The sequence below is a fragment of the Vicugna pacos genome, chromosome 32 (genome assembly GCF_048564905.1).
Source record: "Vicugna pacos chromosome 32, VicPac4, whole genome shotgun sequence".
Taxonomy (NCBI): Eukaryota; Metazoa; Chordata; class Mammalia; order Artiodactyla; family Camelidae; genus Vicugna; species Vicugna pacos.
Genome location: NC_133018.1, coordinates 21,081,946 through 21,108,146, shown reverse-complemented (window position 1 = coordinate 21,108,146; position 26,201 = coordinate 21,081,946). Strand labels below are relative to the sequence as shown.

Sequence of the window (26,201 nt, the reverse complement as noted above, 5' to 3'; positions counted from 1 at the left end):
ACCAAAAGGAAACAAATAAAAGACACTGGAGAGTCTGTCTTTCCTCTACTGATCGAGCTGTCAGATGGCGAAATCGGAGCATCAGATAGATTCCTGAATGAGCTGCAAGGCTTACTCAGGCAGCTCTTGGCATCAAACTCCAAAGACATTTCTTTGCCTGGTCCTTGAATTTTCCTTCACAAAATGCTGAGGTTAAAAATCCATGAAAGTACAGAAGGAGGGGGAAAAAAATCTTACAAAATTTCTACAGGCTTTCTACAAATAATGATTTCTTCATTTAAAAATGTAATTGATGGGGGCTTGGCTGGGGTCACTAGGATCCAAAAAGACATTTAGTTTCATCCTGAAAACCCAACAGTCCACACTCAGAAGCGACAACTTTCATCTAGTCAACATCAACCAAAAACCACATGAAAGGAAGGTCACAGCTTTGGAACGTGAAAATAACGCACTCAGACCTCACCCACCAATCCCTACGCTGCAAAAACAAACATGTGCCTTGAAACTTTCCAAAAAGGTTGAATTAGCTATTCCTTCCCCTCCGTGTAAAGTTCTAATAAACTTGACTCAATCTGCCTTTGTTTAAAAAACCTTACAAAAGATGTATTTAAATGCTTGAAAAAATTAACTTTATGCTCTATGCACAGATAAAGTTCTCTTACTGTACAGCTAATATGGTTACATCCTTTGTTTAAAAAATATTTTTTCCACTAATGACACTTGGTGGGTTACGCCACTGACCCTGTCACCCTTCCCCGAAGGTGTCCCAAGAGCTGACACGTGGCCGGAATTCCCCGCGCAAAGCGCCACCCTCTTGCTCAGGCGTATTTATTAAGATTGTTTGGGGTTTGGCGTTCTTTTTTTCCTTCTTCTTTTTTGTTTTCGGAGAGAGGGCGCTGGCAGGAGGGGACCCGGCCGGCCGGCTGGTTGTCACTTGCCGTTGGAGCGGTCAAGGCTCTCTAGCACCCGGTTGAGACGGATGTTCAGCAGCCGGACCTGGTTCTCCAGCTGTTCCAGCTTCTCCTCCACGCTGGGGCCGCCGGGGCTGCTGCGCCAGTAGAAGCCCATGGGCCCGGTCATGAAGTAGACGGCCACCACGAGGCACAGGGGCAGCACGGCGTTCTCGGGCTCCCCCTCGTACTTGTGCAGGATGTACACGCAGGACATGGAGAACAGGACGACCCGCACCACCCAGAAGAAGCGGCCGAACACCAGATGCAGGACGCTGAAGGTGAAGCCCAGGGTCAGGGACAAGAACCAGTAGGCCAGGAGGACGACGCCGACCAGCAGCAGGGCGCGGGCTGGGCTGCTGGCCACCGAGTTGGGGCTGAAGTACTGGGACAGGTTGGAGACTGCAGAACAGAAAAGAGGGACAGCGGCCGGTTACGAGCTGTCGGGTGGGTACGGGGAGGTTCTCTGCAAGCTGGAGGTGGGCAGCTCAGCGCCCTTGCTGGGCCTCTGCGACAACCCAAGGAACTAAAGTCGGCTGCCCCACCAACCATCACACTATGTCCTGGGAGAAGGTAGGGAGATGCTTTAAGACTGCCTGTCACGTCATGAGTTTAAAGCACCTTGCCTTCAATGTCCTTCCTTCCTGCCTTCCATAGTAACAAATGCCCAACAGGGGTGGGGGTAGAGCTCAGCGGTAGAATGTGTGCTTCAAGTAAGTGAGGTCCTGCGTTCAATCCCCAGGACCTCCATTAAAAAAAAAAAAAGTTAAAAAAAACCCAAACCAGCGGAGAGGGTACAGCTCAGTAGTAGAGCGTGTGCTTAGCACGCACAAGGTCCTGGATTGATCCCTACTATCTCCATTAAAAACAAACAAGAACACCAGATAGTAATAAATGCCCAATCTCAGGCTGGGCATTCAGCTGCCTAGGGTAAGAGTGTTTCCCAGCCTCACTGGCAGCTACACAACTAAGCTTTGGTCAAGAAGAGGCAAGCAGAAATGTTTTATGGTAGCTCCCTACTTCCTAGTAGTGGGACTATGCCCTCTAGTAGTGGGACTATGCCCTTTACCTCTTCTTCTTCTGCCTGCTGGAATGTGGATGCAATGGCTGGAATGGGAGCAGCCGTCTTGGGTCATGAGGGAAGGGAAGTCACCTATCGGGGAGCAATAAGATGGAAGGGGCCTCAGACCTGAGGGTGATGTGCTGCAAAGCTACCTACCTGCCTAGCCACCTACCTGTGAACTTTCATATAAGAGAAATAAGCTTCCATCTTGTTTAAGCTGCTGTTATTTTGGGTCTCTGTGACTCACAGCCAAACCTAATCATAACCCAACATGAAGTTCCATCTTAAGAATGGAGTGAAATGGAGGAGCTGCATCTTCTGTGTGCCCGACTTAAGAAAATTTTCAAATAGAAAAGTTAAAAGAACAGTAAAATTAATAGTTCTACGGAACCCACCTAAGTTTAGCAACTGTTAACATTTAACCATATTGTGTTTCATCTCTCTCATCACATACCTTTTTTTTTTTAACCAAACCATTTGAAAGATGCCTACATCATACTTCAACATGCATCTTCTCCCCCCCGGTTTTATTGAGATATGATTGACATACGGCACCATGTAAGTTCGAGGTGTACAGTGTGACTTGACCTACATATATTGTGAAATGATTACAATAAGTTTAGTCAACATCCATTATCTCATATAGATACAAAAAGAAAAAAGAAAAAAAGCGGCCCTTGTCCTGAGAACTCTTAGGATCTACTTACTCTCTTAAAAACTTTCAACTATACCATATAACAGTGTTAACGACAGCCTTCGTGTTGAACATTATATCCCTACTACTTATTTATCTAATAACTGGAAGTTTGTACCTTTTGACCACCTTCCTCCAATTCTCCTGCTTCCCATTCCCTGCCACTGGAAGCCACAAATCTGTGCTGAGTTTGGAGTTTTTTTTGCTTTGCTTTGTTTTGTTTTGTTTTTAGTTTCCACATCCAGGTGTGATCATACAGTATTTGTCTTTCTCTGACTTATTACACTTAGCATAGTGCCCTCAAGGTCCATCCACGTTGTTGCAAATGGCAGGACTCCCTCCTTTTTATGGCTGATTAACATTCCATTGTATACACACACCAAAACTGCTTTATCCATTCATCTGTCAATGTACACCTGGTTGTTTCCATGTCTTGGCTATTGTAAATAATGCTGCAATGAACATGGTAGCCATTTCTTTGACATAAGTGTTTTTGGTTCCTTCAGACACATTTCCAGAAGTGGAATTGCTGGATCGTATGGTAGTTCCATTCTTAATTTTTTGAGGAACCTCCATACTATTTTCCACAGTGGCTGCACCTTCCCACAGTGTAGGAGGGCTCCAATGTCTCCACCTCCCTACTAGCATATGCTATTTCTTGTCTTTTTCTGATAACAGTCATTTTAATAGGCATGAGGTAACTAATACCTCATTGTGGTTGTGATTTGTATTTCCCTAATGACCAGTGATGCTGAACACCCTTCCATGTACCTGTTGGCCACTTATGTATCATTTTTGGGAAAAAGTCTTTATTCAGATCCTTTGCCCATTTTTCAATTGTATTTGGGGGGGTGGCTATTGAGTTGTATGAGTTCTTTATATATTTTGGATATTAACCTCTTAACAGATTGATGGTTGGCAAACATTTTTTCATTCTGTAAGTTCATTTTGTTGATCATCTCTTTGGCTGTGTAGAAGCTTTTTAAGTTTGATGAAGTTACACTTATTTATTTTTGCTTTTGGTATCAAATCCAATAAAACCATTGCCACGACCGATGTCAAAGAGCTGATGGCCTATGTTTTCTTTCAGGAATTTCATGGCTTCTGGTCTTACACTTAAGTCTTTAATCCATTTCTAATTAATCTCTGTGAGTGGTACAAAAAGGGGTCTGATTTCATTCTGGTACATGTGAATATTTTCTCAGCACCACTTATTAAAGCAACTGTCTTTTTTCCATTAAGTATCCTTGGCTCCCTTGTCAAATATTAGTTGACTGTATATGCATGAATTTATTCCTGGGCTCTTGATGCTGTTCCTTTGGTCCGTGTGTCTGTTTTTGTGCCAGGACTTTCCCTGTTTTGATGATCTTTACAACATAGCTTGAAATTAGGAATTGTGACGCTTCCAGCTTAGTTCTTCTTAGTTCAGGATCCCTTTGGCTATTTGAGGTCTTTTTCTGGATCCATAGAAATTTTAGGATTTTTTTTTCTACTTCTGTAAAACAAAATGGCACTGGAATCTTCATAGGAATTGCATTGAATCCACAGACAGCTTTGGGTAGCATGGACATTTTAACAATACTAATCCTTCCAATCCATGAACATGGGACACTTCTCCATTTATCTGTGTCTTCTTTGATTTCTCTCATCAATGTCTAGTCATTTTCAGAGTAAAGATCTTTCACCTTCTTGGTTTAATTTATTACTAAGTATCTTATGGTGTTTGATGCTATGTAAATAGAATTGTCTTATCTCTTTTTCAGACAATCTGCTGTTAGCGTACAGAAACTCTATGGATTTTTCTATGCTAATTTGGTACCCCACAATTTTACGAAACTTGGTTAGATCTAACGGTATTTTGGTGGAGTCTGTAGGATTTTCTATAAATAAAAATCATGTCATCTGCAAATAGATAATTTTACTTCTTCCTTTCTAATTCTGATGCCTTTCATCTTTTAAGAATAAAAATAACATTCTCCTCAGAACCATGATACTGTGATCATATCTATGAATATCATGGAATTCAATATTCTAACTCCCCCAGTTTCTAGGAATATATTAAGAATCTGTTTCCCCCTGACTTCAACTAGGAGCTAATCACGGTTTATCCACTGCAATCGTCTTTTTGATCCAGAAGAGTCCCATGGCCCTGACCTACTAATGACTGGTTTTTCCAGATTCACTTTCTTGCAGAAGGTCCTACATTCTGGAATTGTCCAAGTTTCCTCATAGTGTTGTTTACTATGTTCAAGAGGAGTTGTCTCCTAAATGCATTTCACTAACAGCGGTTCTCAGACTCGACTAAGTGCCCCTGAATCCCCCAGAGGGCTTGTGAACAGTGCCAGCTGGGCCCCACCCCCAGGACTACTGAGTCCACAGGTCTGAGTGGGCCCGGGAATCTGCACCTCTTGCAAGTTCACAGGGATGCTCTTGCTGCTGCTGCTGATCTGAGGACCTCCCTTTGAGATCTACTGGCTGATGCACAACCAGCTCTGCATGCGGGGAAGAGAGGGCGTGGGGTGAAGTGGGATGTGACGGTTTGGAGTAGGTACGTGTGGACTCAGAGCAAGCCCGAGATGGTAAGATTTGGCCCTCGGGCTTTTTCACATCTCTAAATGTATCCATAGTGTGACTGTCTTGCACCCTCCCCGGAACCCCTAAAAGTGATTAGATTGTCATGCACAAGCTGGCCCCTCTCCTGGGATCCAACTTCATAAACAGCAATCTTGTCCAGGGCCGAAGGCATGGGGTCACCCCTGAAGGCCAGGGTGGCAGACTCTTACCCAAAGCATCACAGCATTTTAACTAAATCTGGTTTTGATTTTGGAGCTGACTTTCACCCTTAATTCCTGCAGAAGATAAGATTCAACCATTTGGTCTCTGGCCTCCCAAGAACCTTTACTCATGAGTTCTACTTATATTTACCATAGCTAAAACTAAAACTCGTTTTTAATAAATTCTTAACTTCAAAAAAATTTTCATTGTGATTCTGTACTTTTAATATGCTTCATACATTCAGGATCATTTTTCTTAAACTTTTTTTTTTCTTAAACAGATTTAATTTTTCAGAAATGTTTTAGGTTCACAGCAAAATTAAGTAGAAGGAAAGTTTTTAAACGTTGTCATTATTAATTCATTTAAATATAACAATGAACCCACTATAGATACAAGTAATATATTTTTCCTGAAAAGTAACTGTTTTCCAAAACAAAACAAAAAACCATAGTGAGAACAATGGTGGTTATTCTCCATTTTTGCAAGTCTCTTTAATATCTGGCTTGTTGGGAGAGGGCTGTTTTTGAATTCACAGAATTAGAATGCCAGCTGTCAGTGTGAGTCACACACATAATTTTCAATTTACTAGCACTCACGTTAAAAAGGCAAGAGAGGCCGACCAAGTGGTGCGACGGTAATGCATCTGACTCCAAAAAGGCAAAAAGAAAACAAGTAAAATTCATGTTAAGATATTTAACCCAGTATATTCAAAATATGAAAAATATGTAACTAGATTAGTTGGGTTTGAGTCATGGCTTTGTCATTTGCTATCTAAGTAACCTTCTCTGTGCCTCAATTTACTTAGCTGTAAAATCTAGTTAACATGAATACATTATAAACATCTAATAAAAAAGAATATGAAAATAAATATACGTATATTTGACTGGGACAGTATGCTGTACACCAGAAATTGACACATTGTAACTGACTATAGTTCTCTCTCTCCCTCTCTCTCTCTATATATATATATACATACATTTTTAAACATAATCAGTACAAAAACCAAGCATGTTTTGAGCAGCTGGCTTCATGGGGACATGTTGCTGGAAAAAGGACCTGTTTCCCTGAAAGGGTTTAGGGAACCCCTGAAACTGTTCCTCAGAGCACACTTTGAGAATCACTGGGCTAGACTGCATCCAAAGCCACATGACACGTACTATCATGTGATCCACGGGCTAGGAGGTGACCATCAGGTACAGGACACCAGGGGGAAATCCTGGGCTGGAGATGAGAATGGCAGCTCTCATTCCACAAATCAGCCGCTTGGGTCAAGAGAGGGTGAGGCAGCAGCCTCGCTCCCCCGAGGCCCTAAACGTCCTGAATAAAATGCAAGCAACTCTGGATGTCCTGCCTTAGAGCAAACAGGTACCATGTTAGTGTTCCAGTGCTGCCGCAACCAAGTGCCACCTGCTGAGGCTGAAACAACAGAAGCGTCTTCTCTCTTAGTTCTAGGGGCCAGGAGTCTGAGATCGAGGTGTTGGGAGGGCTGGTTGCTGCCCACGGCTTTGAGGGAGAATGTGACCCAGGACCCTCTCCCCAGCTTCCGGTGGTGGGCTGGCCATCCTGGAATCCCTGACTCGTGGCGGCACCCCCCTGATCTCTCCTGGGGGCCCTCTCCCTCTGCGACTCTGGGTCCAGGTGTCCCCTTCTTAGGAGGGAACCGGTCCTATTGGATTAGAGGTCCACCCTAAGCCAGCATCACCTCACCTCAACTAACTACATCTGCAGTGACTCTATTTCCAAATAACGTCACGTTCCCAGGTCCTGGGCGTTAGGATGTCAACATACGAATTTGGGGGGGAGGGTGGGGATACAGTTCAACCCATGGCAGGTACTGAGGCACTGTCTAAAGATAAGTAAACCCTTAGGGGCAGACGTGCTTCTCAGCCTGGGCAGGGTTTGTGGCACTGCACATCTGTAGAGTCCCCATGGGTGGAGTGGGGGAAAGCTGGCTCAGGGCACAGCAGGACACAGCTGGACAGATGCCTACCGCATGGAGAGTGGAGATCGGGCAGGTCCCAGAATTGCCAGTGAACTTGCTTTCTGGAGCAGAGTCCCCTCCTAAGTGTTTACAGCACACCCCGAGTCACTGAGTTTCTCTTGATTGCAATGCGCAGACACTGTGTTTCTGACAAATTGAAGGTCTTGTGTGGCAACCCTGGGTCGCTCAAGACCCTAGGTGCCATTTTTCCAACAGCATTTGCTCACTTTGTCTCTCTGTGTCACATTTGGGTCATTCTCGCAACATCTCAAACTTTTCCATGATTGCTATATTTACAATGGTGATCTGGGATCTTTGATGGGACTAGTGCAGTAACATCACACCTAACTGAAGGCTCAGATGATGGTTAACATTTTTAAGCAATAAAGTATTTTTAAATTAAGGTATGTACTTTTGTTTTTTAGACATAATGCAATGGCACACTTAAGAGCCTAGGGTATAGTGTAAATGCACTGGGAAATCAAAAAATTCGTGTGACTTGCTTCATTGCAGCATCTGCTTTATAGTGGGGGTCTGCAACCGAGCCTGTGACATCCCCGAGGTCGCCTGTATCGGGTCTTTACGTGGGCCTGGCCCTGCACAAATTGCCATTCCATCCTCATGACGTGAGGAGATGCGTAGCATTTTCCACGTGGAGGACTCAGGCACAGAGAGTGACTTGCCCAGGGGCCCTGCAATGTTGTTTGTAAGAAATATATATGTCTGGTTATCTTGATGACCAAATACACGTTTCTGACATATATTACGTCTTCTTCCGCTGTTCCCTGGCTCACAGCTCCCCAGTCCCTTGGAATTCTGATGGGTCAGAGCAATGTAAGCATCTTTTGTAAATGAAAGTGACCCCTGGCTCCAACCCCAGGGTGACCGGGTGATTAGAAGGTTGGAAATTTCAGTCCCACCCCCTGATTTCTGGTAGGGGGAGGGGCTCGAGGTTGAAAGCAGTCGATTCTGGCCAATGATTTAGTCCACCGTGACTACATCACGAAGCCTCCACAAAAATCCCAGAGGACAGTTTTTTGTCTCTTTTTGGAATTTCCACACTGGAGAACCAGGCTGTAGGTGCCAGAAGTTCCTCTGATCAGACCTCCCCCTGGATCTCTTTCTCTGGTGTCCATTCGCAACCTCTGATGTCCTTTTATAACAAGTTGGTCACCGAGCGAGTGACCGGGTTTTCCTGAGCTCTGTGAGCCATTCTAGCAAATTAACTGCACCTGAGAAGGTCACTGGACTCTAGTTTGTAGCCAGCGGGTCAGACGCACAGGTGACGACCTGGACCTGTGGCTGGCGTCTGAAATGGAGGTTGGTCCTGTGGGACTTTATCTGTGGAATCGAATTCTATCTCCGGGTGGGTAGTGTCCGAATGGAGCTGAATCCTAACACCCTGCTGGCATCTGAGCGTTGCTTCTGGGTGTGGCAGCCGCCCTCCTCACGAATGCCAGCATTTACGGACTGTGCGCTGATCCTCTCCCGTGTAAGTAGGAGGCGGGCTCGATTCTGCAGCTCTCATTTCAAGCCACACGCAATTTCTTGCATCAGCTTTGTTTCTCCAGGGCTCATTGGTCAGGGATGGAAATACCGAGGGTTTAATCGTCCAGGCAGGTGGTGAGTGTGGATTCCAAGCAGGATTGCAGTCAATTGCTGTATCCGGGTTGTGTGTTGACTCAGCCTGAGTCCCAGGAGGGGCCCTCGGCAGCCCCAGGGGGCTTCGAGACGCACAGCGTCCTCTCAAACGGCCAGGCCGCTGCCTCTGATTCTCTGCTTGAGCTGCCAGGCGCCCGAAGTGGCCTCTCAGAGATGGAATTCAATGGCTCAAGGCTGGAAGAAGGGTTCCTGGTGACTGAGAGGGATGACAGTGGGTGTAAAACTGGGCGCCCCACCTGTGTGGGTTTGGACCAATGGCTCAACTTCCAGCCTTGGTCTCTGACCTGTAAGTGAGAGTGTCAGGGCCGAGGGGAGATTCTGCTTGTAACAGAGGGGGCTGTGCTGGATTCCTAGGGCTGCTGTAACAAGTGGCCAGACTTGGTGGCTTTTAAACAACCATGTAGCCTCTCCCTGTTCTGGAGGCCAGAATCCTGCAATCAAGGTGTGGGCAGGGCTGTGCTCCCACTGAGGGCTCTAGGGAGGGTCCTTCCTGGCCCCTTCCAGCTTCTGGTGGCTCCAGGCGGTCCCTGGCTTGTGGCTGCATCCTCCCCATCTCTGCCTCCATCTTCACATTCACATGGCCATCTTCCCCATGCGCTTCTTTGCACCTCTGTCCCAGTGCCTCTGTCCAAATTTCCCTCTTCTTACATGGACACCAGACACTGGATTTCAGGCCCACTCTAACCTGGGATCACCTCATTTTAACCTAATTACACCTACAGAGACCCTGTTGCCAAGTAAGGTCACATTCACAGGCCCTGGGGCTTTGGGGGTACTTTTGGAGAGGGACACAATTCAACTCACACCAGCAGTGAAGCAGCGGGGCCAACTGTCCTCCAAGTCTTATTAATAAATGGGCCCCTTTGTGCCAGGGGCAGAACTGGGGCTGAGGCTGCAGCCTGGAGGAGGTGGGCAAGAACCCACGCACGGGATTCCAGAAGGGAGAGGGGGAATAAACACACACACACACGAGACGCTACAGCTGACAAGACACAGGGGTGTGAGAACCAAGGATGAGGTGCCTTACGTGGGGTAGTCAGGATGGGCCCCTCGGAGGAGGTGTCATGTACCAGACACCCAAGAAGGGGAGAAACCAGAGCAGGAAAAGGACTGGGAGGATCACGCCAGGGAACACGCTAGAGGGACTGGAAGGCGTCAAGGGCCCAGGGTGTCCAAGATCAGGATGGAGGCCGGGCAGATCCTTGGCACTCACAGCATCCTTGGTGTGGACCCTGTCGATTCCGAGGGCATCAGGAAGTCACTGGGCAGTCTTAAGGAGAGTGACTTGACCTGACTTTTTTGTTTTGTTTTAAATCACTACTATAAAAGTAGTAACAACAACAACAAAATCTCTGGCTGATTTGTGGAGAAGGGACCCCAGGGGACAAGGGAGGTAACCCAGTTAGGCACTCTGCAGGGAAGTTCACCCAGCAGGCCCTTGGCTGGCGTCTGGGAACTCGGATTTCTGGACGGTAAGATTATGATGTGGAGTAAGAAATACACATTTGATCTTTATCCCCATTTCTGGCAGACTCTGAAAACCTGTGGAATTTCCTAAGTGATGAGAGCAATAAAGGTGTCTTAATTCACTGTCCCTTTCACCCACGTCTGTTTGTCGAGCAGGTGACTTTGGACCACTTCTAAGGATGTGGGCTGGTTGCTAGGGGAGCCAATCATGGGATTTCAGCCGACACCCCTGAGATCTGGGGAGGGAGAGGCGCTGAAGGCTGAATCGATCACCAATGGCCAATGAGTTAGTAGAACTCAGAACCGGGGAGCTCCGAGCCCCCACCCACAGACATTGCCCCAGGCATCTCCTCCAACTGGCTGGTCCTGACTTGTATCCTTTCATAAGAAACTGGTAATCTAGTGAGTATGTGGGTTTCCTGAGTTCTGCAAGGGGCTCTAGCAAATTAACTGAAGCCAAGGAGGAGGTCGTGGGGACCTGTCAGAAGCACAGGCGGCAACCTGGACTCTCGAGTGGCGTCTGAAGTAGGAGCAGCCTTTGGTACTGAGTCCTTGACCTGCGGGACCGGATGCTACCTCCAGGCAGACAGGGTCAGAACTAAGTCTGAGGGACACCTCATCAGTCCTGGAGAACTGAGTCCATTGCTTGGTGGTGTGGGAGACACCACTTTGCAGGGAGGGCCCCCTCCGTTCCCCGACAAGAGGGGCTCGCCGTGCCTGCACGGTTTGTACCAGCAGTGTGGTTTCTGCGGACGCCTGCTTTCCTTCGGGAAGTTGGGAACTTGGAAGGTGCCAGGCAGAGGGCGCCTGTGTAACCAGCCCCCAGTAAACACACTGGGCACCGAGTCTCCACTGGGCGTCCCTGGCAGAGGACACTTCACGTGTTGTCACAACGCGTCACCATGGGATTCAGCATGTGCTGTGTGACTCCCCTGGGAGAGGGCTCTGGAAGCCGGTGCCTGGTTCCCCTGGGCTTCACCCCACCCGCCTTTCCCTTTTCTGGCTCTGGTGTGTCCTTCCCTGTTAAAAAGTCACAACCATGAGTAACACCACGTGCTGGGTCCTAGGAGTCCTCCCACAGAGTCCCTGAACCTGGGGGTGGTCTCGGAGACCCTGACCCCGCCTGCTGCACACACACATTCCTGGAGAGAGGCCGCGGCCTGGACCAGGGCTGTGCTTGAACTGGTACCAGCAGCCGCCTCCTGATTCCTGGAGCAGGGCAGCACCCCGCTGGGGGTCACACATTGCTCCTTCGGCCCTCCAGGTGATTCTGGGAGCATCCCATTCTCCGTATCACACCCCTTTCTGCCCGAGTAACTGGAGTAGTTCAGTAGGGACCCAACAGCCCAGAGACCTCCACCTCCCATCCCCCGCAGCTCGCCTTGGGGCAGTCAGGTCGGCTTGGCCCACTCGCACCTTATCCTAAACAGCATCTGGGAACCTCGGCTACTGACCCGTGCAACCGTGACAATGAAAATGCTCGCCCCTATCCTCACTGCCTGCCCAGGCTTCTGCGCCACCCCTCCCCGGGTGCCGCTTCCACAGTTTGAGAACCACCAGAAGAAAACAGTGCCTTAAAGGAACTCCCCGCCCACCCCTACCTCGGCCCACCTACCGTCAAGTCCAAGGACATCCAAAAGCTCGGCCCAGACTTTCCACAGGGTCTCCACAAACATGTCCACTCCCAGCACGAACCTCTCGGTCAGCCGGCTCAGGACCTGCGGGAACAAGAGGAAGGTCATGGCCGACTCGGCCGACGCTCCGCTGCTCCTAGTCCGGCCAGGTTTGTCCTCAGATGAGAAAACACAGCCAGGGGATGACCAAGAGCACCACCACCCCAGGAGGGGCCAAGGGGCCCAGGGCATTGACGGGAGCTCGGGACTAACTGTCAGGGCACGAGAACCCAGCGAATCTGGTCAAACGTCTTTCCCACCGTTGGAGGGATGCTTTCGCGGGAGCGTCCACGTCCTGCTCCACTAATGCTCCCTTGGGGAAGGTCTCACCTGCTTTCTCATTTTTAAAAGGTGGGAGTTTCTGCAACCAACCTATTGCACCTGGAGGCTGGGCGCTGCCACGTGGGAGCAGCTAGGAAGGGTGAGAACTTGAGTCGTGTCAGCATATCTGGGTCAGAGACCCACATCCAACCGGCTTTAAGGACCCGGGGTTCTCCGCGGGATTCCAGAGACCCACTGGGCTGGAGTAGTATGGATGTCAGGTGCAACCTCATTTCACCATATTTTTGTCTGTTTTGGGGGTGGGCAGGTAATTAGGTTTTATTTACTCATTTTTCTAATGGAGGTACTGGGGACTGAACCCAGGACCTCCTGCATGCTAAGCATGTGCTCTGCCACTTGAGCTACACCCTTCCCCCTTGAAGCGTTTTAAATCAGACGTCCTGGTTGGAGGGATGCGAGGGGAGGGGAGGAGCAGGGTTGAATCAACGGAGAGCAAGCGATACCAGTAACCTCCGTGCTAGCGCTGTGGCCTGGCCGAGCACACAGGCCTGGGAGTTTAACTGCCTGGGTTCAAAGGCAGATTTGTTGGGTGGCCATGGGCATTTTATATCTGCAATACATACCAGGGCTCCAGCTCGCAAAGGGAGTTAATCATAGTTTCCATCTCATCTGGTTATTGGGAGCATTGAAAGGGATATTGATGTGCGATGCTTTGGTGCCCAAGAGGTTCACAATGCCCACTGACACCCCACATTCCAACAGAAGCACTGACCCCGATGTGTCCTCGCCGCAGGCACCAAAAGGATTCATATATTTAGAGGCCACGTGGCCATGAGCTGATCCACAGATAAACCTGGTACGGCCAGACGACGGGATATTATTTAGCCACAAAAAGGAATGAAGCGCTGACACTGCTTCACCATGGAGGGACCTTGGATGCTTTACGCTAAGGAAAAGCAGCCAGGCGCAAAAGGCCATGCATTGTGATTCCATTTCAATGAAATATCCAGAACAGGCAAATCCATAGAGACAAGAAAGTAAATGAGTGGTTGCCAGGGGTTAGGGAGAGAGGGGATGGCTAAAGGACCTCTCTCTGATGTGATGAAAATGCTTCAGTGTTGACTGTGGTGACAGTTACATAACGCTGTGAATATAAGTGAAAACCGTAAGTTACATACTTTAAATGAACGAACCGTATGCTGTGTGAATTGCACATCAATAAAGCTGCTGCTTAAAAACTGGAAGGGTTAAAAACTAATGGAAGGGTTGACATAAAAAATATATATACATCACGTAAGAATGCCAGAAGGGTGCCCCTCTCTTTGGCGGGGGGATTTGGGAGAATGCACCCTCACCTGGAGAGAAGGCACGTTGGTGTTGGTTTAGTTATAAATCGTTTTTTGTTAAAGAGCTTTATTGACACAACATTTACATACCCTCAAGCTCACTTCTTTAGAACGCACAATTCAGTGTTTTGGTTTTCTTTTTATAGAAATTCACCATAATCTAATTTTAGAACATTTCTATTGCCCCCCAAAGAAGTCTTGCCCCCATTAGCAGTCACCCTCCACCCCCTCCTCCCCTCCAGCCTAGGCAACCACTAATCTTCTTTGTGTCGCCATGGCTTTGCCTTTCCTGGACTTTCCACACACGTGGAATCAGGCAGCCTGTGACCTTTTGTGCCTGGCTTCTTCCACTCACAATAACACTGTCAAGGTCTACCTGTGTGGCAGCACGAATCTCGTGCCAAGTAGCATTCCTTTCCAGGGACACATCACATTTGGTTTCTCCCGACACGCTTCTTTAAAGTACCTACGATCTGTACACATTGGGGATGGCCAGTTTTTTACAATATGTTCCAGTTAAGGAACAAGCAAAGAGCTCTGCATTGAGGCTTTTGGGAGGAAAAGGTATCAGGCCTTTCAAGGGGCACCAGCTCCCCTAGAAAGGGTGTGAAGAAGCAGTTACTTTGTGAGGAAGAGACAGTGCTGCTTCCACTGCTGAACCTCTCTGTACCTCAGTTTTCTCAGCTGTAAAATGGGGCTAAGAGAGGACCAGACACGAGAACCTGTAAAGACCTTGGTACGTGGGAGCTGCCGCTGTGCCATATACAAGGATGGCTGGGTGGCAGCCCAGCCCTCTCTCCAAACAGAGCCATCACTTTCCCAGGTAACATGCATCTTGGTGCAGGTGCTCAGAAACCCACAGGCCCAAGCACACCCTGGCCATGCTCAGAGGCAAGGACAGGCCTGCCCTGAGAACCAGCGGGGGTAGGAGGGCAGTGCAGGGACAAGCTCACTGCAGGGTTTTTGGTTGGTACAGTGGGAGCGCTTGCTCTCTGCCCTGCAGGGCTGGCACCAATCGCTCTGGCTCCTTGGCTCCTTTGTCAGTGTGAAGACACAGGAGCCCAGAGGAGGTGCCCTGGGCTGAACTGTGTTCCTCCAAGACTCATCTAAGTCCCAACCCCTGGCACCCTAGAGTATGACTGGACTTGGAGGCGGGGGCCTTTAAAGAGGTAATGAAGGGGAACTGAGGTCTGTATGGGGGGCTCTGATCCGAAAGGACTGGTGTCCCCACAGGAAGAGCTTAGGACAGAGACACGCACAGAGGGGACACCACCCGAGGACACAGAGAGGGGACAGCCATCCGCGAGCCAAGGAGAGAGGCCTCAGGAGGAACCAGCCCTGCCAACCAACACCTTGATCTCAGGTTTCCAGCCCCCAGAACCTCCAGACAACACATTTCTGTGGTGCTTCCCCATGGCAGCCCTGTGGGCTGACACTGGGGGCTCAGCGAAGCCCAGAGCCTGAAGCAGTTCCCAGAAAACCGGTGAGAATTCGAAACTTCAGTACACACCCTATAAAATACAGCCACTATTTTAGAATAACTATAAGCTGAGTATAACCTTTAAAAATTGTAAATCACTGTTACACACTTGAAATGTATGTAATATTGTACGTCAACTATACTTGAATAAGAAATTTTTTTGTTTTGGTTTTTTTGGGGAGAGGTAATTAGGTTTATTTATTATTTTTTAAAGCTTAACTGGAGGTACTGGGGATGGAACCCAGGACCTCATGCATGCTAAGCACGCACTCTACCACTGAGCTATACCCCCCCACCACATTTTTTAATAATAAATTAAATTAAACAAACAACACCAAAACCTAATGGGACTCAGATCAGGCCCCTGGGATCCGAGGGCAGGGGAATGAGGGCCCCCCACCACCACCACAAGGGTGCACCCAGCAAATGCAAACGCGGACACTGCTGCAGGGCTAGCTACCGGGCTTCTCCACCAAACCGGTATTGAAGCAAAAAACAGCAGGGGAGGGAGGCGGATGGTTAAAACAAAAAGGCACTGAAATCGTGTTTGACACCACATGCCTCGATCACAGGATGCAAATGGCCCTGGGCCTCTGTGCTCTCCCTCCCAAAACCCACAGCGTCAGTCTAACCATGAGAAAAACATCAAATTCCAACTGCGGACTATCTTATGACATCCCTGATCAGGGGTCCTGACAAGTGTCCAGGTCACCAAAACCAAGGACGGTCTGAGAAAACTGTCACTGCCGAGAGGGGCCTAAAGAGACACGAGGACTGAATGTGACGTGGTGTCCTGGACGCGGCCCTGGGACAGAAAAAGGACACTAGGTAAAAACCAAGGACACCTACACAGAGGATGGACATTAGCTAATAACGACCTGTCAACAGTGGTCCGTGAACGTAACAAATGGAAGACATTCACAATAGGGGAAAGAGAAAGAAAAACACCAGATGACGTCACCTACTTGTGGAATCTGAAAAACAAACAAACAAACAAAAAACACCACAAATGAACTTATTTACAAAACAGAAACAGATCCACAGACATAGAAAAACTTAAGGTTACCAGCAGAGGAAGGGGGTGGGAAGGGATAAATTGGGAGTTCGAGATTTGCAGGTACTAATTACTGTATATAAAATAGATAAACAACAAGGTCCTGCTGCAGAGCACAGAGAACTCTATTCACTATCTTGTAGTGACCTATAATGAAAAAGATATGAAAATGAAAAAAATGAGTAAGACATTCAATCTGAGGAAACAGTAATACTAATAAGGGAAACAGGGTATGGGGCGTATGGGAACTCTTCTCAGTTTTTTTTTTGTAAATCTCAAACTGCTAAAAAAGGAAAGATATTGAAAAAGAGAGACTTAAAAGACACATCGGTTAAATGCAAGTGGAGAGTTTGCTTGGATCCCAATTCAAACAAAGCAATTGCGTCAGTCAGGGAAATTGGAAAATGGATTTGCGCTGGTTATTAAGGCATTGTCATGAGCTGGGACGATGGTATTGTGGTTATGATCCTTGCAAAATGCTCACCTGTTAAAGACACAGACTGAAGTATTCAAAAGGGTACTAATATGTCTTGGATTAGCTTTAAACTGCAGTTCCAGGCTTAAAGGTTTTTTTTGGGGTTGTGGGGAGAGATGTAACAAGAATGGTGGAAAGTCGATCAACAGAAGCAGTGGGTGGTGGGTAGGGGGATTCATTATATGATTCTTTCTCCCTTTGTGTCTGTTGGACAATTTTCAGGAGGAAAAGTTAAAACGAGGAAGAGTCAGGTGAACCACCCCAGGAGGCCTGTGGCCAGGGCCTGGGAGAAGCCCCGATTCCTGCAGCTCAGGGCTTCATCGTCCCTCCTCCTACAGCTGTGAGGCCTGGACACACACATCTGGAGGGCATCCTGTGTCCTAATTTCTCCTCACCCCCGTCACCTTCAGGCACAGGCAGCCTGGCTCCCAGGAAATCAGGCCATAACAGCAAACATGCCTTGATGAACAAGACAAAGAGAGGCCGGCGTTCCTGCAGACTTTCAGACGTCGCACAAGTATCTGAGGAACGCAATGGAAGACAAAGGTTACGTGAACTGAGAAGTGCTGGAACATGCACGCAGATCACGAATGAATTACAGAGGGGAAAGGGCACGTCCAGGACGGAAGGTCCACCAGCCACAGTCGGAGCTCAGAGTAATGGGACAAGCAGACACCACGTGCCCTGAGGTGCTGCCCCGGCCAGGACACAAGACCCTCATGTAGAGGTCTCGCTGGACCATGTGCCCTCAGTCTGACCCCAAGGAAACAACCAGACAAGCCCCGCTGTGGGACAATTTAAAAAGACAATCATCAACGGATGAATGGATAAAGAAGATGTGGTACACACGCACACACACACACACACACACACACACACACACACACACACAGAGGAATACTACTCAGCCATAAAAAGGAATGAAAAAGTGCCATTTGCAACAACACGGATGGACCTGGAGGGTATTATGCTTAGTGAAATAAGTCAGACAGAGAAAGACAAATACTGTATTTTATACTTATATGCAGAATCAAAAAAGAAAAGAAAAGAATGACTATAACAAAACAGAAACAGACTCACAGACACAGAGAACAAACTAGTAGTTACCAGTGGGGAGAGGGCAAGATAGGGGTTGGAGACGAAGACGTACAGACCGCCACGCACATAATAAATAAACTACGAGGATATATTGCCCAGCACAGGGAACGTAGCCAATGTTGTAGAAATTGATAAACTAGAAACGGAGTATAACCTTTAAAAACTGAATCACTGTGCTATATACCTGAAGCTAACATTGTAAATCAATTCTACCTCAAGTAAAGAAATAAATTAAATAAAATATATCCAAGGTGGGGGGGGGGCAGACGAGAACACGTGCTGGCGGGGATGAGGAGGAGCTGGAATCGTGATACACTGCTGGTGGGAGTGACGGAAGTCCCTTAAAATGTGACAGTTGCCATGTGACCCAGCAATTCCACTCCTAGGTACATCCTCCAAAATACAGAAAACACACAGCCACACACAAACTTGTGCATGAGCTTTTCACAGCAGCATTATTCACAGTAGCCAAAAAGTGGAAACAACCCAAATGACCATCAACTGATAAATGCATAAATAAAAATTGGTATGAAGGAATGAAACATTGACACAGGTTACAAAATGAATGAATTTTGAAAACACGATGCTGAGTAAAAGAAGCCAGAAGCAAAAGACCACATACTGTGAGATTTCACTCACTGCTCAATAAAGTTGTTAGAAAAAACAAAAAAAATACAGAGTCACAAAAGTTCCCCACACCCCTCAAATGCGTGAAGGGGATTTGACAGACTAGGGAATCTGATACTCCTTTTTATGGCTGAGTAGTATTTCTCTCTCTCTCTCTCTCTCTCTCCCTCCCTCTCTCTCTCTTTCTGCGTGTGTGTGTGTGTGTGTGTACCACATCTTCTTTATCCATTCATCTGTCGATGACTGTCTTTTTGAATTGTCCCATGGTGGGGCTTGTCTGGTTGCAATGAGCAATTGTTGGTTGGCTGATGGATTTTTTTTTAAAGCTAGAAAGGAAAAGTGAATATATAGTGTATATTACAAAGTATTATTGAACAAAATTTAGGTTTCAGGGTGGGGGGGCAATGGTATTACGATTCTGTAGGAGAAAGGGTCATGATGTCTGCAATTTACTTTCAAACAGTTCAGAAGAAAAACACACACACACACACACACACACAATGTGTATGTGTATTTGTACAGAAAAAGAAGTTTGAGGGGGAACCATAGTGAAACTAGGTGAGGAGTTTCTAGCTGTTCCTCATTCTATTCTTTCAGCTTTTCAAAATAAAAAGTTAGAGGAAGCGTTATTTTGATTATGGTGATGTATTCACAGGTGCCTACAAATGTCAAAATTTAGCAACGTGCACCTTTTTGTCCCACTCTGAGCATGTGCAGTCTATTGAAAGGTAATGTCAATTACACCTCAATAAAGCTATTAAAATGTTGGTGGGGAGAAAAAAGACCGCAAAGTGTCAAAAGTTATTTTGCTCAAAATATTGTCTTACAAAGAGAAAAAAAGGCAAGCCTCTTCAAAGGAGAAAAAAACAGCTCAACAGGAAAATGGAAAAGGGAAACAAAAAGCCGTTCTCAGAGAAGATGCCGATGGATTCTGGATAAGGGAAAAGACCGTCTATCTCACAACAACATAGTAAAACCAAAACACTTCACTGGAGAGGGTTTGGGAACCAGCCTTCATGTACGATGGGAGTGGAAACTGCTATAACTGGAAAACCATTCAGTAATATCGCTTGGCACTAAAAATATCTGTGGAACGGGAATGGTGCATAAAGGACTCAGCAGACAACACTTACGTTGTCAGAGTCAGGAAAGTGGTTACCTTGGGGCAGGGGGATCGGAACAATCCATTTCTGCATCCACACTCTGGTCACATGGACGTGCTTGCTGTGTGACAGTTCATCACACTGTGTACTTATGCAGAAAAGGGCACCAATAATATTTCAATTGGGGGAGGGTACAGCTCAGTGGTAGAGTGTGTGCTTAGCATGCATGAGGTTCTGGGTTCAATCCTCAGTCCCTCCGTTAAAAAAAAAAGCCTAATTACCTCCCCACAAAATTAAAAAAAATTTTTAATAATAATTCAATTAAGATTTGAAGATGCTTTGGCTCGGCAATTCCTAACAACGTACAGATGAACTTGTCTATGTGCACACCAAAAAAAATATGTAGAAAGACCTTTACTGCAGTCAGGATTGAAGCGGCAAAAGACGGGAAACTAACAAAACATTGACCGTCAGGAATCGGTTAAATCACGTTACAGCCTTACACTAAATTACACTAATTTGTACTTTGCAACCCTCCAAAAAGAAGGAAGCAAAGCTTTATGTACTGATAGGATTTGATCTCCAAAATTTATCAATTAAAAAAAAAGTGCGAACAACATGTACAAACAAACAAAGCCAACAAGGGGGCAGGATTTGTATGTGTGTATGCAGACGTATGCTCAGAATGTCCTGCTGCTTCTGGGAAGGAGAATAAGAGATTGGTCAGAAGTGGGCTGCAGATTTATTGTTTTTTGAGCTATTTAAAAAGGCATTCTTGCAACTATGGCCTTATTTTTTTTAAAGACCTATAAATGTTAAGTTCCTTTAAAAAAAAAAAACTAAACTAAAATGAGAACAAAGGAGCCAGGAAAAACCACCAGCTCTCAGCTTTGCATTCAGATGTTCCCACTGCACTGGCCCAGCTTTATTTTTTTCCCGGTGCTTCCCAGGATCCAGACGTCAGTGCACCCACCTGGGAACCTTGCCCCAACCTTGTGCCAGTCCTTTCCTTTCCTGCCAACCCATCTTTCCAGACCTGACTCATGCCCCTCCCTCCATTTCTCTGCCCAACTCCTCCTGGCAACACACCTACACCCCTTTCTCTTGGTTCTGCAATGTCTTTCTTGCATCATCAAGTCTATTAAACCCTAGGTCCTGCCTGATACCACTGTCTGCCTCTCTCTCTCTTGCTCACTCTGCTGAAGCCATGCACTATCTCCTCTGGCCCTTACATACACCAGACCTGTTCCTACCGCAGGGCCTTTGCTCATGCTGTTCCCGCTGCCTGGGAAGCTCTGTCTGTCTGGCTCCTTCTATTCAGCTCACTTCTGTGGCCACTCTCTTCCAGTTATTTCCAATTCTGCAGAGGTCCTAGGGTGGTCCAAGCTCTCTACCACTGATGAGCTGAACTGTGGGTGAGAGATTCAACCTTTCTATGCCTCCCTTTCCTCATCTGTAATAACAGATGATATTTATGATAATAACAGAACCTGTCTTTTAGAACAGTGCCAGACACATACTAAGCTTAAACAAAGATCTGCCGCCATTATTATGACATCATCTTGTTTTAATTCTTTAGTGGCATTTATCTCTCTGAAATAATCTTACTTATTTTAGACTTATTGATTGCCAGTCCCATGAAAGCTCCTCCAGATGGGGGCATTTTGTCTGATGTGTGCTCCATCTAGTAGGTGTTCAATATATTTAAAAACTTATGTTAAATTCACATAAAATTGACCATTTTAATCATTTTAAAGTGTACAATTCAGTGGCAGTGTACATTTGCAAAGTGGTGTAACCATCACCTCCAACTAGTTCTAGAACATTTTCATCACCCCAAAACAAAACTCCCTATCAATTTAGCAGTCACTTCCCACACTTCGTCCCCTTAGCAACCACTACCCTACTTTCTGTCTCCATGGATTTGCGTCTTCTGGATATTTCATACAAATGGAGTCACATAATATGTGGCCTTTGTGTCTTTCTTTTTTTCCCCCAAGGTTCATCCATGTTGTAGTATCAGTACATCAGTACATGTACCAGTACTTCATTCTTTTTCATGGCTGAATAATATTCCAGTGTAAGGCTAGATCACATTTTGTTTCTCCTTTCATTAGCTGATAAATATCGGATTGTTTCTGCTTTTTGGCTCTTGTGAAAAGGGCTGCCATGAACATTTGTATAAAAGTTGCTTAATAATTTTTATTTTATTTAATTTTTAAAAAATTTGGGGGGAATAATTAGATTTATTTACTTGTTTATTTATTTATTTTGGGGGCGAGGTGATTTATTTATTTTTTAATAGAGGAACTGGGGATGGAACCCAGGACCCCGTGCATACTAAGCACACACTCTACCACTGAGCTATACCCTCCCTACTCTTAATAATTTTTAAATGAATGATTGAGTATAGCACTCTTCTACCAGATGAACCTTTCTTATATAACTACTGTCTACCATTTACTAAACGCTTATTCAGTGTCTGGTATTGTGCAACCTGACTAATTACATTCCACCCTCCAACCTCCTTTGCACAAATGAGACACAGAGATCAAGCGACTGGACCAAGGTCATAGAGCTAGTGAGAAGCAGAGCTGGGATTAGAACCCATGTCTGTTGGAGAGCAAGGCCCATGCTCCAGACCACAAGAAGGCCATGGACTTATTTTAGACAAGTCCAGGATTAGAACATGGAGTGTTTCTTTAAATGCCCTCAAACTTCACAACCCACTAAGCAGGTCTGGCTCGCTGAAAACCACAGTTGCCAGCAGACCCAGTTTTCCTCTAATTACGATTAAAGGAACAAGACAATCTCCCCCAGGCCCGGCCGGTCTCGGCTACGCTTGGTCTGGGCTGCACTTGGCAGGAACTGTCAGGTCGGCCTCCTTCTAGATGCCACACTGATTTGGGGAACCAGGAAGGGGCCCGATGCTGGGAGACGGGGGAGGGTACCAGTGTGCACTCCAGGCCTACTCTACCTGGGTTCAAATCCTGGCTCCGCCACCCAATCTGACCTGAAGTCAGTCACTTCACCACTCTGTGCCTCAGTTTCCCTACCTGTAAAACAGAAACATTAACAGTAACTACCTCCTATGGTTGTTCTAAGGATTAAACACGTTACTCTATCTAAAAAAGCACTTAGCACAGGGAGTGTCCCTATTCGCTAGGTGAGGTGCTGCCCGATTCACGAACTGCTGAACAAAGCCAATGAAAACAATTAAAAACTTGGCACATTTTAAGCAAATAAAAATTTAGTATTACCATCATCTCTATGAAAGGCACGAACTTTGGTTTATCCCAGAAAGAGTTCTGACCCCAAGATTCTCTGATTCTTTCCCAGAATTCATATATAAACCCTTAAATAATCTATTTGGTATTTCCCGGCTGTGGACCTCAGGATTCTCAGACAGGACAGTCAGCTGAGACACGGGCTGCTTGTGCTTCCCTCGCACAAAAAAGTCAGGCTTCTTTTTGCTGTAAAACAAACAATTCCTGCCTTCAAACAGCTCAGGTACACGGCAGGCGGGAAGAGCAGATTCACCCTTTAGGCTCAGGCAGATTGGATGCAACCTTTCTGCACTCAGGCGCCCCATCATGCTTTCTTCCTCTGCAGACTCCTACAAAGGGACACCTCCCCCCAAAACCAGCAACCACTACAGGTGGCATCCGCACCCCGACAGCGGAGGGTGGTTAGAAGTTACAGTCTTCCTAAGAAATTAACCCACCTTTCATTTCACCCAATTAGAATATCCAGTCAATCTGATTTTTTTTTTCCTTTGAAGGGGAGGTAAATTAGCTTTATTTACTTATGCTTAGAGGAGGTACTGGGGATTGAACCCAGGACCCCATGCATGCTAAGCATGCGCTCTACCACTTGAGCTATACCCTCTCCTTGGCTTGAGTTTTAAAGTTCCTTTTTTTCCCTCCATCTTAAGCACCAGAAAACTTTTTTTTCACTCTGAAAGACAATCCAGCAGAGCTAAGCAATGCGGATTCGCACCTTGGCTATATAACAGTAGTGGGCACTGATTCAGCCGCTACTCTGGGCCAGGAAGGTACCAACAGTTCACAACTACAACCTCATAATGAAGAGGATATTATTTTTATCCCCATTTGAAGAATAAAGAAACTGAGGCTCAAAAAAAGTGAAGCCACTTGCCCAGAGCTGGCCACTAAGAGCTGGAACTTCAACCCAAACTTCTCTCCACTCCAAAGCCCCAGGGCTGGCAGAGCAAAGGAACCGCAAGGGCTGTAGTCGAGGAACCGAATTTGCACTTGTAACTGTCCCCCACTCACTTCCCCTTTCTCGGTGGACTTTGACCCCGAGTGGCTCCCATCTCACCCTGCTAGAGGGCGGAGCGGAAAGTCCCCGCGCTCCTGCGGAGAGCTGAACACTATCCCCAGGGGTTGGGGGCTCCCAAACAGCTTCAAAGTAAACAAAACGCTAAAAGCCCGGCACACAGTAGGTGTTCAGGTTTAATGTGCCAGGTTGCCAAAGCAACGGAGCCGAGTGCATTACTCCCTTTCTTTTAAAAAAAAAAAGCCCAAATATCTTCAAAGCAGAAGAAGGAGGGCCTAAGGTGCTCCGAGGAAGTGGGTCGGGTGCGAGGCTCGAGGAAATTCAGGGTTGCTGGGGAGAGCGCTGCAGCGTGGGGAGGGCGAGGGCGCCGGCGGGCAGAGCGCCCCCTGGGCAGCAGCCGCGGTGCCTGGCTCACAGTAGGCGCTCATTCAAACGTGTTGAATGAATGAATGAATGAGAGGCGCGGCAGGCGTCAGCTCAGCCCAGGGGAGGCCCGGGCCGCGCCGCCCAGGGGGTAAGGTCCAAGGAGAAGTGCCGCGTGGAACAGTGGGCACCCCAAGGCCCTGCGCCCCGGCTCTGCGCTGGAACGGGCCGCGAGACCGGACGCTGGCAGGGCAGAGCGAGAGCCACAAGCGGCCGGCCCCGGGGCGCAGCCGGGCCCCTCCCGACCCCCAGCCCGGCCCCCTCCCTACCCCCGCTTTCCGCGCCGGGTCCGTCCCGCAGCCTCGGAGGCCGCGCACGGCCCAGGCGGGCCCCGGGCGCCAGGTGCGCGGCGGCCGGGGCAAGGTGACCGCGGGCGCGGGCCCGGCGCCCACCTTCTGAGCGGCGCGCACGTTGTCCTCGCCGAACAGGCTGCTGACGCTCTGCGAGAAGGTGTTGACCGTGCGGCGGTAGCTGTTCTTCTCCGTGCCGCCGCGGCCCCGCGCCCCCTGCGCGCCTGGGGCCAGCAGCCCCAGCAGCAGCAGCAGCGGCAGCAGCAGCAGGAGCCCAGCCCGGGCCCGGGGCCCGCCCGAGGCGCGCGCGCCCATCCTGGGGCCGGCCGGATGCGCGATCGGGGACAGGGGTAAGGACCACACGGAGGGACGCCGCGGCTCCGGCGGGGACCGCGTTGGCGCGCTCGGGGACCGCGCACCGCACCTCCGCCCGCGCCGCCGCCGCCGCCGCCGCGCCACCTGCCCCGCCCCGCGCGCAAAGGCGCGACGGCCCTGCCCACGCCTCGCCCCGCCCCCAGATTCGGGACCCGCCGGCGACCTGGCCCGGGCGCGAGGGGCGGCTCTGAACCTACTTCTCTCTCTGCCTCCACCCCCTAGAAGCCCTCCCTTGACCTGGTGGGGCTTTAACCTTTTCTTCTTTTCAAATAATTTTTATTTTTAACTTTCCTATAAAACGTACCCCAAGCTTGTAAAAGTTGTAACAGACTCAACAGGGACAGTGACTCCAATTGATTGGAAAACATTAACTATATGTATTTTATTTGTCGCCGAATTTATGATGGGATCCAGTAATTGACCACCGTTGCCGATGGCGTGGGCAACAGCGTCTTCGCTCATTCTACAATGTTTAAGTCAAGAAAAAGCATCAAGCATCCTTCCTTCCCTTCGTGAAAGAACTGTATTTGAATGTCATAAAACAGTTGAGGACGGAAAGTTCTTTTTAGGAAAGTCCTGCCAGTAAGTGAGGAGGGATTGAGAGATTAGAAAATCAGAAATTAGAAAATCATTTTGCACTCCTTAATGAAATGATGGGTCCAGGTGATGATCATCAACAGACTAAGACCAAAAGGTGGCAGGTTGGTGGGAAACTCGAAAATGGAGAGGCCATGTGGTCCTGACCTGGACCCGCCAGTCTTAGTGGCAGGAAGTACCAGCGCCACCTATGGTGGATTCTTGCCAGAACACTGAGCCCTAACTTAATGTGGTTCACATGTAACCAATAGTTTACAGGAAATAGGGGGGATGGAGGGAAAAATTAGTAGCGGCAGAAGCGATCAGCCAAAGCCAGAATGTGGGGCATTCTACAGGACAAACGACCTAGTTTCTTCAATAAGTAATTGACATAAAAAATGAAAGCAGGGAGTTTCATTGGTTTTAAAAAATTTAAGAACCATAATCACCAAATGCCAGGCAAGGGCCTTGCTTACATCTTAAGTCAAACAAACCATGTCTAATCAGA

The 26,201-nt window shown here is 47.6% G+C and overlaps 1 protein-coding gene across 2 annotated transcripts; it reads right to left on the bottom strand.

Moving 5' to 3' along the window:
* Positions 1-790: 790 nt before the first annotated feature.
* On the bottom strand, positions 791-25,209 carry BRI3BP (BRI3 binding protein). 2 transcript variants are annotated; one of them, XM_072952986.1, is made up of 4 exons: positions 24,845-25,209; positions 12,208-12,310; positions 2,020-2,103; positions 791-1,352 (listed from the first exon to the last, which is right to left on the bottom strand). In XM_072952986.1, exons 1-4 carry the CDS (start codon positions 25,055-25,057, stop codon positions 931-933), a joined length of 822 nt encoding a protein of 273 aa, XP_072809087.1. In that variant the 5' UTR covers positions 25,058-25,209; the 3' UTR covers positions 791-930. The 2 variants fall into 2 exon arrangements, with proteins under 2 accessions (XP_072809087.1, XP_072809088.1); XM_072952987.1 differs by lacking the exon at positions 2,020-2,103.
* Between the last annotated feature and the right edge of the window lie 992 nt (positions 25,210-26,201).